General features: G+C 43.1%; 1 protein-coding gene across 2 annotated transcripts in view; it reads right to left on the minus strand.

The window, feature by feature from the left end:
- Positions 1-832: 832 nt before the first annotated feature.
- Positions 833-15,841, minus strand: part of LOC141133486 (NXPE family member 3-like) — a 240,759-nt gene continuing 225,750 nt past the window's right edge. For both annotated transcript variants that reach the window (XM_073622882.1, XM_073622881.1), the window contains exon 6: positions 833-1,666. In XM_073622882.1, coding sequence (XP_073478983.1) covers positions 1,134-1,666 — 533 coding nt within the window. In that variant the 3' untranslated portion in view covers positions 833-1,133. The remainder of the gene's footprint in view (positions 1,667-15,841) is intronic.

A 15,841-nucleotide genomic window follows, 5' to 3' on the forward strand; every position in this document is an offset into this window, starting at 1 on the left:
GGGTGGGGGGAGTTAGATATGTGCTGGGGGATGCTTTGGGATGGGAGAGGGCAAGTGCTAGCAGGGTGGATGGGGGGTTAGATATGTGCTGGAGGATGCTTTGGGATGGGAGGGGGCTAGTGCTGGGTGGGTGGGGGGGGTTGGATATGTGCTGGGGGGGCACTTTGGGAGAGAGGGCTGGTGCTAGCGGGGGGGGGGATCAGATATGTGTTGCAGGGTGCTTTGGGAGGGGAGAGGGCTAGTGCTAGTGGGGGGGGTCAGATATGTGCTGGGGAGTGCTTTGGGAGGGGAGAGGGCTAGTGCTAGCAGGGGGTTAAGGGAGTTAGATATGTGCTGGGGGATGCTTTGGGATGGGAGAGGGCTAGTGCTAGGGGCCAGATATGTGCTGGGGAGGCACTTTGGAAAGGGAGAGGATTTGTGCTTGAAGGGGTTGTCAGATTTCAAATCCAACCCATACTTTTAGCATGAGTCCTCTCCCCTGCCAAAGCGCCCCCCCTGCACATATCCTCTTAACCCCCCAATCACTCCACCAAGTGTACGTATTTTCTAAGTTGTTCTCTATCCCATCCACTCTCTCCCCCTCCCCTGTCCATGGGTATAATAAACTTTCTACAGACCTGGATCAGCGTGTGTCCTTCCTTCCCCCTGTGTGTGTTTAAACAGAGCCAAGAAGGAGGAGGAGGCAGCTTAGATCCACTGACATTCTGCTGTGAGCCAGACAGGCTGCTGACAGGGAGGGGAGACACACAGATGCAGAGCAGAGTTGTCACTCCCAGCGCAGTCCATTCGGAATAATATGTCCGGGTCTCTGGCAAATGGAACCCCAGACATGTTTATACTGTCAAACAAGAGCCTCTGTATCTACTGTACTTTAACCTTACAGTGTGGAACTCAATACATTCTATGACCATTGTTAATATTTGCTATTAATCTTCAATAAACCCTGCTGATTTTTGAATGTCATTGCACAGACCTCTGTCTTTTCTGTTCACATTGCAGGTTCAGCCAGTCAAGGCTATGGAGGCCATCATAAGGTGGATGCTGGACGAATCCCAAGCAGCAGCAGGTTATGACTTAAGGGTTTCTTCCCTTAAGTTTACATCTCTTGGTCAATTGTCAATAAGTTAGGTCCATTATGTTGGACATATATAGGACAACAAAAGGTCCACCTCATTCCTGATGACTGGCGGACCTGGGTGAATGTTATCACGAAGGTAGTGACATGACGTCATGTCCCAGGCATCTATGATAGTGACTGCCATGCCTTTGAAGGCCTCCCTCAGTAAGATGTCCAATTGAAGAGACAACCAGTCACTGCCATATATTGACTTATATCCCGTGTTTGCTGATTTGATAATTACTTTGGTCTCGGGGCTACGGAAAAGCAAAGATGCGATGGCTTGACGGACTCTCTCCACCCTATCCAAATAAACACTCACAGGGAAGGTCGTGAAATGGGCCCAAAGAGTCAATACCACAATAGTCTGAGGTCCTCCACCAATCCCAGCCAAATGGGCCACCTCATAGTGTAAGTCAGAGATCATTGTCTTGCCAGTCCTCAAGGGCAACCCATGGCCTCTCCATCGCACAACAAGACCCGCATTAGGATCCACAGCTAACAGAGGTCCTGACTTATAGTTGACATGTAGATCTATCCTCTTGAGACCTTAGTTTAAAAAAAAAAAAAAAAAAACATATCATTACTCAACCATTCTAGAGTTAGGCAGTAAAAACCTTACCCTTAAAATGTTTGTCTTTCAAAAAAAATGGAGTAGACTTGATGGACCAGTTGATCTTTTTTTCCTGCCATCACTTTTATATGTTTAGAGTGGATAATTTAAAAGTTCCTATTTTTAATACGATTTCAAAAATATAAAGGAGCTAGATTGTAACATTGTGAATCCCAACTCCTTATACAAATATTTGTCAGAATCCACTCCCATTATTCCAACAAATCCTCCATGAAATACCCGCACTTCTGGGTTTGGAGGAGCATGTGGCTTCCTCTCATTATGCAGTGCTCAGACCTAAGCAGCCAATGGCCATGGCAAAACATTGGTAAGAGGTGGCATTGTCAACCTTGTGTAAGCTCTGACATTAAGCATACACAGTACAGATGGAAAGGTGGAGTAAGTGAGTGTAATTTTTTTGCAGTGATTTGCCATAAAATGCGATTTGATCCATATCTAAGTCACAACAATAGACAAGCACAATGTGTTTAAGCTAATAATACACAAACAGTTCAAATTTCTTGTGTCCTTATTTGAACATGCACATTAAACATTCACACTGTACTGGAAGAAAAAGTAAGTGAACTCTTGAAGTTAATAGCTGGTCGAACCTCCTTTGGCAGCAATGACTTTAAGCAAGTGCTTTCGGTAGCTCTGGATCAGACTTGCACAATGTTCAGAAGGAATTTTTGACCATTCCTCTTTACAAAACTGATTCAGCTCAGACACATTTATAGGATGTCTGTTGTGAATGACTCTCTTGAGGTCATTGCACAGCATTTCTATGGGGTTAAGGTCATGGCTCTGACTGGGTCACTCCAAAAGGCGCATTTTGTTTTTCTGAAGCCAGTCTGTGGTGGATTTGCTTTGATGCTTAGGGTCAATGTCCTGCTACATCATCCAACTTCTACCAAGCTTTAGCTGTCAGACAGCCACCCTGACATTGTCCTCTATTATTTTTTTGTAAATTTAGGAGTTCATTTTCCCCTTGATGATGGCAAGTGGTCCAGGTCCTGAGGCATCAAAGCAAACCCAAATTATGATGTTCCCTCCACCATACTTCAACATTGAGATGATGTTTTGATGTTGGTAAGCTGTTCCCTTTTTGCATCATACATAGTGCTGAGTAGTCTTCCTGAACAATTCCACTTTTGTTTCATCAGTACACAAAACATTTTTACAGTAACACTGCGGTTTGCCAAGGAGCTCTTTGGCAAACTTCAGGCAATGTTGAATATATAAATATAGGCAGTTAAAATTTCATACACCCAAAAAATAAGAAAAAATGAAAAGATATGTTTACAGAAGATAGATTCACTGGCTAGAGAAGTATTCAGGACTGCACCGGAAGTGACGCAGACCTGAAGTTGCGTCACTGGTGCATTGCCTTTCACCGTGTACCTATAGCCCATAATGTTTAGTTTCTTCCCTTAAATACAGTTATAAATCCTATTTTGATCATACAAACCACCATCAACATTTGGGAATACCTTTCTAGCCAGGTGAATCTATCTTCTGTAAACATATCTTTTCATTTATTTTTTTTTTGGGTGTATGAAATATATATGCCTATATTTATATATTCAACATATGAGTCATACATACTGTGTGTTTTTTCAGGTTTATTTCTTCCTCCTGTCTCCCTTTCTCTCCCCCCTCTTGGGTTTTGTCGCAGTGTATAAAACAGGTCTCATCATACCTATTTGATTTACTACATTATTGGATCATAATCTCAAATGTAATTTACTATTGGCAATATGTATAATTAGTATGCAGTAAATATTGCTGTTGTTAATAATATATACTTATGCATTATCTTTACAGTGTATATAGATATATATAAAAATTATCCTATAATCCGAGGCCCTGATAAAGCGGATCATCCCACGAAAAGCGTAGGCCGACTTTACGGATTCCTCAACCAGGATAATAACACCCTGGATAAGTTATACTGCAACAGTGTTTTTAATTTGTGTGTTTTTCAATATTTAAATTTTTCTAAGGATAAACTGTCTCCATTTATAGACAATTTGTTGACTGATTGATGCCTAAACATTGCTTTGCATCCCTTTCCAGCCTTATGTAGGCCAACTACTCTTGAACGTATGTCTTCAGCTCCTTTTTGCGAGGCATGGTTCACATCAGCTGATGCTTCTTATGAATAGCAATCTTAACCACTTCAGCCCATGAAGATTTGGCTGCTCAATGACCGGGCCATTTTTTGCGATACGGCACTGCATCGCTTTAACTGACAACTGCGTAGTCGTGCGACGTTGTACCCAAACAAATTTGACGTCCTTTTTTTCCCACAAATAGAGTTTTCTTTTGGTGGTATTTGATAATCTCTGCAGTTTTTATTTCTTGCGCTTTAAATAAAAAAAGAGCGACAATTTTGAAAAAAAACACAATATTTTGTACTTTTTGCTATAATAAATATCCCCAATTTTTTTTTTTAAAAAAAGCAAATTTTTTCCTCAGTTTAGGCCAATATGTATTCTTCTACATATTTTTGGTAATAAAAATCGATTGGTTTGCGCAAAAGTTATAGCGTCTACAAAATAGGGGATAGATTTATGGCATTTTTATTATTTTTTTTTTTTACTATTAATGGCAGCAATCATGCGATTTTTATCAGGACTGCAATATTGCAGTGGACAAATTGGACACTTTTGACACGTTTTTGGGACCAATGACAATTATACAACAATCAGTGCTATAAAAATGCACTGATTAGTGTATAAATGTCACTGGCAGGGGAGGGGTTAACACTAGGGGGCAATCAAGGGGTTAACTGTGTTCCCCAAGTGTATTCTAACTGTAGGGGGATGGGACTGTCTAGGAGGAGAGAGAGATCGGTGTTCATACTTAGTATGAACACACGATCTGTCTCTATTCCCCTGAAAGAACCGGGATTTGTGTGTTTACACACAAAGATCTCGGTTCTCGCTCTGTCACGAGCGATCGCGGGTGCCCAGCAATCATCGCCCCTGCTGGGCACTCGCATCGGCTTGGGGCACATGCTGTGGGCGTGCATGCCCCTAGTGGCCAAAAAGTGAGGCCACGCAAGGTAACATCGTTTCGCCCAGCCGCGCCATTCTGCCGCAGTAAAACTGCAGCGGCTGGTCGGCAAGCAGTTTAAAAGTTTGAGTGTCTTTTGTCAATGAACGCAGCTCTAAACCACACCTCCAAAATCATTTCATTAATTGGTATCAAGGTGTAGTAAATAGATACCCAACATGTCACGCTTTAATATTGCGCACACTTGTGGAATGGTGCCAAACTATGGTACTTAAAAATCTCAATAGGCGACGCTTTATTTTTTTTACAGCTTACCAGTTTAGAGTTACAGAGGAGGTCTAGTGCTAGAATTGTTGCTCTCTCTCGCATGTGGCAATACCTCACATGTGTGGTTTGAACAATGTTTACATATGCGGGCGTGTGCGTGTGTGTTCCCTTCTGTGCGCGAGCACACAGGGAGGGGGGGCTTAAAAAAAAAATTTTATTATTGTTTATTTTACTTCAATTTATTTATTTATTTTTTACACTTTCTCTTTAAAAAAAATTGTATCACTTTTATTCTTATTACAAGGAATATAAACATCCCTTGTAATAGGAATGGTGCGTGTCCGGTCCTCTTTATGGAGAGATGTGGGGTCTATAAGACCCCACATCTCTCATCCAGGCTGGAAAGCATCAGATCAAAAAAAAAAAAAGAACGATCTGATGCTTTCCAGCGGAGATCTCGGCTTTGTTTACATCCGTGGCCCAGATGGTCATAGAGATGACTGGTGACCATCTGGTCACCTGAAATCTGTATGCTCTTCATCCAGCGGTCGCGGATTCTTTCTCCAGGTCCCCATTTGCACAGGCATGCCCGGGGAGAAGCACCGGAGGTCAGCAGGAGGGGGGAGGTTGTCCCCTCCCGCCACCTGTAAGAAGGATCAAGCGACTGAACTGCCACTATGATCATTCTTACGGTGCACAGAATCGCCGGCTGAAAAAAAAGATATCTGAATGATGGCTGCAGCTGCACCCATCATTCAGATATCACCACTGAAAGCCAGATGTCATATGATGTCCTTGGGTTGGAAGTGGTTGTTAACCCTCACATATACCCAGTGAAGCGAACAGCCTCAGATGATACACAGGGATGAAACAAATCTCCCTACAGTCTTACATGTACATACCTCCCAACTTTTTGAGATGGGAATAAGAGACGCCTACAGTGCCTTGCAAAAGTATTGACCCCCCTTGGCATTTTTCGTGTTTTGTTGCCTCACAACCTGGAATTAACATGGATTGTTTGAGGATGTGCATCATTTAATTTACAGAACATGCCCGCAACTTGAAGATGTTTTTTTTTTATTGTGAAGCAAACAACAAATAGGACAAAATAACATAAAAAGTCAATGTGCATAACTATTCACCCCCATAAAGCCAATACTTTGTAGAGCCACCTTTTGCAGCTATCACAGCTCCAATTCTCTTTGGATAAGTCTCTATGAGCTTGCCACTGGGATTTTTGCCCATTCCTCGTTGCAAAACTGCTCCAGCTCCTTCAAGTTGGATGGTTTGCACTTATGAACTGCGATCTTTAAGTCTGACCACAGATTTTCTATTGGATTGAGGTCTGGGCTTTGACTAGGCCATTCCAACGCCTTTAGATGTTTCCCCTTAAACCACTCAAGTGTTGCTTTAGCAGTGTGTTTAGGGTCATTGTCCTGCTGGAAGGTGAACCTCCGTCTTAGCCTCAAATCACACACAGAGTGGTACAGGTTTTGCTCAAGAATATCCCTGTATTTAGCACCATCCATCTTTCACTCAACTCTGACCAGTTTCCCAGTCCTGACTGCTTAAAAACAGGGGGTGATGTTCTTTGGGAAATGTGATGAGTTGGGTTTGCGCCAGACATAGCGTTTTCTTTGATGGCCAAAAAGTTAAATTTTAGTCTCATCAGACCAGAGCACCTTCCTCCATACATTTTGGGAGTCTCCCACATGCCTTTTCGCAAACTCAGAACGTGCCATTTTGTTTTTTGCTGAAAGTAATGGCTTTCTTCTGGCCACTCTGCCATAAAGCCCAACTCTTTGGAGTGTACGGCTTTTTGTCGTCCTATGTACAGATACTCCAGTCTCTGCTGTGGAACTCTGCAGCTCCTCCAGGGTTCAAAATGCGCAGATGGAGGGTAGCGCTAACATGCCCCCACATATCTCGATGACCCCCAAGTCCGAGCGATAAGGCAGAATTTGCCTATCATTCACGCTGGAGGTTTGGACTGATTAAACGGCTCATTTGACATTCACTTGATATCCACCTGATATCCACCTGGAGGCTATTTGGACTATCCAAGCCGTACTCCACAGACACTATCTCTGCATGTGTCCTGCACTATGCCTGGGATGATTGAATCCTCTCCCTAAAAACCAGCAGTTTTAGACATTATCTTTTTATGATACAATGGCTACAATTGCGGACACTAACCGAATCAAAACTACAGCCCAAAATCATCAACTGATCCAAAGGACATCTCAGCAGACTGAATCTGGAAATCCATCCTGGACATACAGAGACCTGTAAGTGCGGTACAATCGGGGTAAGACACCCATACACGGGCCAATATTGTTCAATTAAATTTCCATTTTGATGTATGCAGCAGGTTTAAGACTTTGTTTATCGGTGGATACGATTCATACTTTGGAGCCAACAGATGAGCCAAGTGCTACATATTCTGCTATTGATGATTCCTCCGCTGTAGTGATATCAGTCTAATTGTGATCTACATGAGACCGTATACATTTTGATAAACACCTATACTATGGACATTTGACACAACACAAACGGAAAATTTTACTTTTGGGTGTTTACATTGTTTCCCTTGATCCAGCTTCAAACTTGACTGAATCAGCCAATAGGATGTTAATCATCTTCAACTAATGCATATTTAATGACATATACTGGTCAACTACAGAAAACAGAAGATCTCTGCAGTTAATTGAAAGCTGGAGACACCAGCTACAATTACCTTTGGTGTCACCCTTGGGAAACTCATTTTCTTTTCCTCCTGGTCTTTGGTATTAGTCTTGATATAGTAGGGTTCATGTATTAGCGCTTTTTAATTTGTGACAATATTGTCTTATTACAATGTGAGTTTATTAGTGATTCATGAATTTTTTGCAAATTACATGAACATTATCCAACCAGGGTAGGGTTGTTCCGCCTGGACTGGAACACTCTCAATAATTTTGTACTTCACCAATAAAGCTTCTATTAATTAATTCATATACCGTGGCTGATCTCCCTTGATTGCTGCTTAGGGTTACCTTTTAACCCTTCCCCCCCTTTATGTCCTAGGCTCCTCCAGGGTTACCTTAGGTCTCTGTGCTGCCTCTCTGATTAATGCCCTCCTTACCCGGTCCGTGAGTTTTGGTGTGCGGCCGTCTCTTGGCAGGTTTGCTGTTGTGCCATGTTCTTTTCATTTGGTTATGATAGATTTGATATTTATTTATAACCTAACCCTGACTTGTACTTCTCAACAACATTGTCCCTTGTTTGGAGAGTTTGTTAGTCTTCATGGCAGTGTTTGGTTAGTGGTGCCTCATGCTTAGGTTTTGCAGCCTCTGGGGCCTTTCAAAAAGGTGTGTATACGTAATGAGAGATCATGTGACACATAGATTGCACACAGGTGGACATTGTTTCACTAATTATTTGACTTCTGAAGGTAATTGGTTGCACCACAGCTTTTTATGGGCTTCATAACAAAGGGGGTGAATACATACGAACATGCCAATTATCAGTTTTTTATTTATGAAAAATAGTTTTATATTTATATTTTTCTAATTTTACTTCACCAACTTAGACTATTGTGTTCTGATCCATCACATATAATTCAGATTAAAAAAACATTGAACTAAAGGCTGTAATGTAACAAAATTAGTAAAAAGCCAAGGGGGGTGAATACTTTTGCAAGGCACTGTATCAGCAAAAGTATGGAGGCATAGGCATAGGACACACCCCCTGTCACGCCCCCTTAAAGGAGAATTGTACAAAAAAACAAGATTGGTTAAACCTACAAGTGCTTTTTTTTACCACTACTTCTCCTTTAGATTGGCTTTAGAAATTTACAAACGCAGCAATTTAGAAATCAGATGAATGGTTTAACGCTGGAAAACACTTTTTGATAGATAAAAAGTGCATTTTATATACAACTATATAGATCAGATCAAAATGAGGGACAAATTAGGAGGAATGAGGGACAGAGGGACATTGCTCCAAATCAGGGACAGTCCCTCAAAATCAGGGACAGTTGGGAGCTATGCATGTATATCTGCTGTCTTCAGCTGTATATATCCTTTAGAAAGTGCAGATCGTGTTAAAGTTTTTCCCCTTCCTTTTCTCTTCCTGGTTAACACTGCCGTGAAGCCTGGGCATACAGCTAAGACAGCTGATTGGAGCAAAGGCACACACCCACTCTTCTCATAGGCAAAAGAAGGAAGGAATGTGCAGAGGTCTGCTCTTAGACGGCAAGGGGACTGCTAATCTATTTATAGCAACCTCCCCCAACACACACTTCTATCTCCCATCCCGGAGAACGTGTGAGAATCAGGCAGATATCAGGTTGATAACGGAGCTACGGAGGAAGAGACAGCTACAGGACCTAGTTGTTTGAAGAGAGATAAGAAAACACTACAGATCTATGTGCCCAGTTCAAATTTCATGAATCGGGTTTACATTCACTTTAAGTACATTGTGTTTGTCTGTTGTTGTGACTTAGATTAGAATTATATATCAAATTTTATGTCAAATTACTGTAGAAAAGTTAATTCCATCTGGTTCACATACTTTTTCTTGCTACTGCTATTTAACAGACCAAAAGGGGGTAAAGAAAAGAAGTTAATTGTTAGGGCTTACATACACCTTCAAAAAACACTTGTCGCCTGCCCACAGTGCATTTAATGTGGGAGGCTGGCACGGGCGGGCTGGATCCCGTACATGTATGTGATTCTGCCTGTTTCAGGATTTGGGGCGTACAGCATGCCACTTCTGGATCCTGGTACCCCTTCACATGATCAAAATGTCAACAAAGCTGTTATGAATTAATTTCACTCATAACAGCTGAGTTTTCTGCAGAGTGATGCTGTGATTGGCCCACAGTTATCACATGGTACCTGAGCCAATTACAACACCATGTACCATGTGATTAGCTGTAGCCAATCACAGATAACAGATCAGTAATCACAGCTGTTATGAATGTAACCCATTCATGACAATTGAAAACATTACTGTTACAATGATCAGCATTTTAAAAGTAATCAAAGTGTGTAAAGAAAAAAGAAGAAATCTCTGATCAACCCCCAGAGTAGTACAGTGTTACTACAGTGACAATGAACTACTCTGATGAGAGTATGTAAAAAAAAGTATGAAAAAACAAATATATATTTAAAAAAAAGTTTAAAAAAGTAATACTTTTTTTAAAATTATTATTATTTTTAACATACTGTCATCAGTCAGTATCCCTGATCACTGCCATGCCAGTCATTTGATGACACTGTACTGCACAGGTGACAGTATGTAAAAAAAAAAATGTTTCAGACTGTCTATTTTTTAAAAAGGGGTCATTTGGGGGAATTTGTACTGTCTTCGCATTTTAAGGGTCTCAGGAAATGAGACAGACCATCATTCAATCAGGACTACCTGCTCCTCTGTCTGACATTTCTTATATAGCTAAAGGGCGGAGCCATACTATGACGTTAGTAGATGACCCGGCCCCCTTGTGATGTCACTGACTGGGAGTATGCTGGGTCGATGACATCAAAAGGGCGTGGGTCATCAAGTGACATCAGGTGACTCTGCCCCTCAGCTATTCAAGAAAGATCAGACGGCAGAGCAGGCAGTCCGCGGAAAGAGTTTGACAAGGCCGTAGGGTGTTTTCTTTTTTCGGGTTTGATGATGCGGCGGGCGGCATGGGATGGATCTACATCAGGGGAAATTGTTTTTAATTTTTTAATAAGGGAATTGTCAAAAACTTGTTTACTGTCTTTATAAACTTTTTAGACATTTTTAGTGAATGGGGGGGGGGTCGGGATCTAGGGGCCCCCTTGTTAAGGCGGGCTTCCAGATTCTGTGGCTGTGGTTGTGGGGGTCTGCAGGCAGGGGTTTATTGGATACCCTTGTCCAGGGCAGGGGGCTGATCGGAGACCCTTGTCCCCATCAACATGAGGACAAGGGGCTTTGGAGCAGGGGGGGCAGAGCCCCCTGCCCCAAAGCACCCCCCATGTTGAGGGCATGTAGCCTGGTATGGTTCAGTAGGGGGTTGCTAGCTCGCCCCCCCCTTTCCTGGCTTGCTGAGCTGCATGCTCGGATATGGGTATGGTTTAGATTTTGGGGGGACCCCACGCCATTTAAAAAAAATAATCTGAGTGGGATTCCCCTTAGAATACATACCAGACCCAAAGGGCCTGGTATGGATTGAGGGGGATCCTATGCTGTGGGGAAGCCCACTGATAGCTGATGATGAGTCATTGGTTGTTAACCACTAGACTATCAGCCGCCGCAGTTATACTGCGGCAGGTTGGCTCTCCTGGGCAAATCGCCGTAGCTATACGTTGGCCATTTTAAAAACCACTAGGGGGTGCGTGCGCGCACCTGCAGTGTGATGACAGAGCCGATGCATGTGCCCGGCGGCCGCGATGCCGATGGGCGCCCGCGATCACTCCTGAGAGGAAGAATAGAGATCTGTCAATGTAAACAGACAGATCTCCGCTCTGTCAGGGGAGGAGACTGATCTGTTGTTCATACTAAGTATGAACAGCAATATGTCTCCTCCTCCAGGCAGTCCCATCCCCCCACGGTTAGACACACTCCCTAGGACACACATTTAACCCCTTGATCACCCCCTAGTGTTAACCCCTTCCCTGCCAGTGACATTTATACAGTAATCAGTGGATATTTTTTAGCTTAGCAATATTGCAGTCCCAATAAAAATCGCAGATCACCGCCATTACTAGTAAAAAAAAAATGTATAATAAAAATGCCATAAATCTATCCCCTATTTTGTAGACCCTATAACTTTTGCGCAAACCAATCAATATACGCTTATTGTGATTTTTTACCAAAAATATGTAGAAGAATACATATCAGCCTAAACTAAGGAAGAAATTCTTTTTTTATATATTTTTGGGGGGATATTTTTTTAGAGCAAATAGTAAAAAATATGGCTTTTTTTTTTTCAAAACTGTCGCTCTTTTCTTATTTAAAGCGCAAAAAATGAAATCCGCAGAGGTGATCAAATACAACCAAAAGAAAGCTCTATTTGTGGGAAAAAAAGGACGTCAATTTTGTTTGGGTACAGCGTCGCATGACCGGGCAATTGTCAGTTAAATGAACGCAGTGCCGTATCGCAAAAATGTGGCCTGGTCATTAAGGGGCAAATCCTTTCCGGGGCTTAATCCTTTTCCGGGGCTGTGGCGGCCAGCTAGTCTTCACACAGAATTTAAATTGGTCGATCATTTTTTGACCGATCCGAATTCTAATCGTTCTGAAATTTGAAATTTGTTAGAAAACAAATAAACAAAACAAATTTTAAAGAACTTCAACAAAATTTGTTACTATTTGTTACTATTTCATTCGGAGTTTCAGATACATCCAAATCTCTGAATAACCAAAAATTTGTCCGAATTTGTATTCAGACCGAAACTAGATGCACATGTCTAGTGCACACCATTGACACCATAACCCTATAGAGGTACTGGCCTTGCTGTAAAAAAAATGAAATGATATTCCCCCACTCAAACAGGTGTGGAAAAATTGGTCTATGGGTATTGGTGATGCCTTCTCAATGTAACCCTATAGAGGTACTCTTGATGAAAGCAAGAATTGGCCTTGCTGTAAAAAAATTAAACGATATGCCCCGGTCAAACAGGTGTGGAAAAATTGCTCCTTGGGTGTTAATTGTGTCCATGAAACTTATACCAAAAAAATATTTCAAGATAAAATCAACACCCACATAACTCGGCAGCCTAGACAATCTTGCAGAGATTTGAAATCCCAAAAACACTTAATCAGCGACATCGGCATCAGGGGCTTGATAGCTGCTGCTTATCCAAGACTGATTCATTTTGACAAATGACAGCCGGTCGACTCTTTTCTGTCACAAAACCTCCAGCAGCACTACATGCCTGTTCGGAAAGCACGATGGATGCAGGGTAGCCCAGCAGCTCATTTGCATACTGAGCAAGTTCTGGCCAGTGGTCTAATCTCATGACCCAGTAACCCAGTGGATCGTCTACTGGAAAGATCTCCATGTCTGTTTTTGCCCCTAGATAATCTTCCACCATATGATGCAGACGCTGTTGATGGGATGTTAAAGATGACAGCCAAGGGCACCGAGGACTAAAAAAAATGTTGAAATGCATTTGAAGACCCCCTTCGCCACTGCTCCTAAATTTGACCAACAGAAGCCGCAAAACTACCTTTTCTACAAGACTGTAACCTACCAGAGTTAGGAAAGGGGTTTCATAAACTCCTCTTTAAGGTGTCCTCAAGATATTTCATACTGTGCTCCTCTGCGAGAGCAGGATGAGTTCTGAGACTTTCCCCTTGTAACAGTGATTAAGGAGGGTTGCCAACCAATAATGATCCTTCTCTTTGATGCTACAAATCCTTGGGTCCTTTTGCAGGCTTTGAAGAATAAGATGGCCCATGCACTGCAAATTTGCGGAGGAATGAGAAGCAGAGTCCTTGGGGTCACTAAGGATTACAGTATCTGGAACTGCCTCCTCACAGCCATGTACAACTCCCAAGGTTTCTGGGGACTGAGAACCACCGCCTAAGGTTTGACGTATGTCTTCCTCTGCTTCAATGCCTCCAAAACTGCCAGAATCCTCCTCCTCCCTATCCTCTTGTGTGTTCTATGGCGTCGCAAGAAGGGTGTCTGCATAAAGCGGGACTTCAGAGGAAAGCAAGTCCTCCTCTTCCTCCCACTGCTCTGCCTCGAGTGCCCTGTCCATAATGCCATGCAGAGTATGCTCTAGAGAGAGTGTGTCACTGATGCATGCATTGTCATGGCTCACCATCCTTGTTGCCATCTCAAATGGTGACAGTACAGTGCGTGCATCCTTTATCAGCAGCCATTGGCATGGGGAAAAAAAGCCAAGCTGCCCTGAGCCTGTCCTTGTGCCATACACACACAGATACTCGCTGATGGCCCTTTGCTGCATGTGCAGCCCCTGCAGCATTGCCAAAGTTGAGTTCCACCTGGTGAGCATGTCACAAATCAGGCAGTTTACGGGCAGGTGGACTTCCCTGAATTTCAGCCAACCGAACACTGGCTGTGCATGACCACCTGAAAAGGGTACAGACTCTTCTGGCCTGCCTTAGAAGATCTTGCAATCCTGAGTATCTGTTTAAAGAGGAGTTCCACTCAAATTTTGAACTTAATCTTACCCCCTTCAGTTAATTGCATAGATGTTGAAATGCCACACGAAATTTTTTTTTATCTATGTAATTACCTTTATATTATACTTTATTGTGGCACTTCCTGTCTACTCCCATGGGAGGAGAGGCATGTTTATTGCCTTTCCCCGACGCCGCACTGTCTCCTGGGAGCTTAGTGTCCGGCTTCCCAAGATTCAGTGCGGGAACAATCATCATGCTTGTGAACAAGCTGTGAATGAACAGCATTCACCGCATCCAGGAAATCAATGCTTGTGGGCTTCACATGCCCACAAGCAAGATGGAAACAGCCAGCATCACATTTTTTAAGTTATTCTTCAGTACGAAAACAGACAGAGGCGGAAATATTACACCCAAACTGTGAGTATTATTTTGGGATTAGCAAAGTGTCTCAATGACCTAAAAAAAAAAAAAAAAAAAAAAAAAGATTGGTCGCCGGACTCCCACTTTAAGAAATGCTGCACCACCAAATTGAGGACATGTGCCAGGCATGATACATGTGTCAACTTTCCTTGTTGAAGGGCAGACAGAAGGTTAGTGCCATTATTACACACCACCATTCCTGGCTCAAGCTGCCCTGGCATGAACCACCTCTGTAGAGCTGAAAGAATCTCTGCTCCAGTGTGTGGCTCCTGTCCCCTAGACAGACCAGCTGAAGCACTGTATGGCATCTTTTAGCCTGACTCGTTAAATAGCCCCTTGAACGCTTAGGGGGTACTGGTGGTTCATAGGACAATTCAGCAGAGAAGGGCTTGGAGGAGGAGGGGTTGGAGATGACAGATCTCGCATCATCATCACTAGTTATATGGAGACGAGGCACAACAAGCTGCAGCACTGAGCCCTGTCCTGCATCCTTCTGAGTTGCAAGCAGAGTTACCCAGTGTACTGTGAGCGAAATATATATTGTCCCTGACCATGCTTGCTGGACCACGTGTCAGCAGTAATGTGGACCTTGCTGCTGGCTGACTTGCCCAACAATGCCAAAACATTGCCTTCCACGTGATGGTACAGAGTTGGAATGGCCTTACATGCAAAGAAATAGTGACTGGGAACCTGCCATTGTGGTTCATTCTGCAAATGCACGGAAAAGGGCATAATCCACCAGATGGAAAGGCAAGAGTTGTAAAGACAGCAATTTGGACAAGCTGGGATTTAGATGCTGGGCATGTGGGTGGCAGGGAGTGTATTTTATTTTTTTGATGCAGCAACTGGGGCAGAGAAATTTGCCTGCTATACTCTACAGCTGGTGTGCTGCTGGTAGACGTGTTTCAAGGACCTGTGACACCCTTTGCTATACCATCATCCCTGACAGTGGAGCCTGCTGAAAGGTCACGAGATACAGCTGGGGTAGACCTGAAAGGTGAGGAGTGAGAAGGAGAAGACTTGCATCCCTATTGTGTGGCTTTCAGGTGCTCTTGCCAACGGGCTGAGTGGTGGGAGGTTAAATGCCTTGTCAAGCATGTGGTACCCAAATGGCTGGTGTTTTTGATCTGCTTGGGGCAGAGATTACAAATTGCAACAGTGCGATCGGCTGCACATGTGCTAAAAAAGGCCCACACAGCTGAGCTGAGGGAAGTGGCCTGGGAGATAGCTCCACAATGTGATGGAATAGGGTGGCTGCTCTCTACTCCTCCATGATGGCTGCCCCTGGAGGACATCCT

This window comes from Aquarana catesbeiana, linkage group LG03 (assembly GCF_042186555.1).
Source record: "Aquarana catesbeiana isolate 2022-GZ linkage group LG03, ASM4218655v1, whole genome shotgun sequence".
NCBI classification, from domain to species: Eukaryota; Metazoa; Chordata; class Amphibia; order Anura; family Ranidae; genus Aquarana; species Aquarana catesbeiana.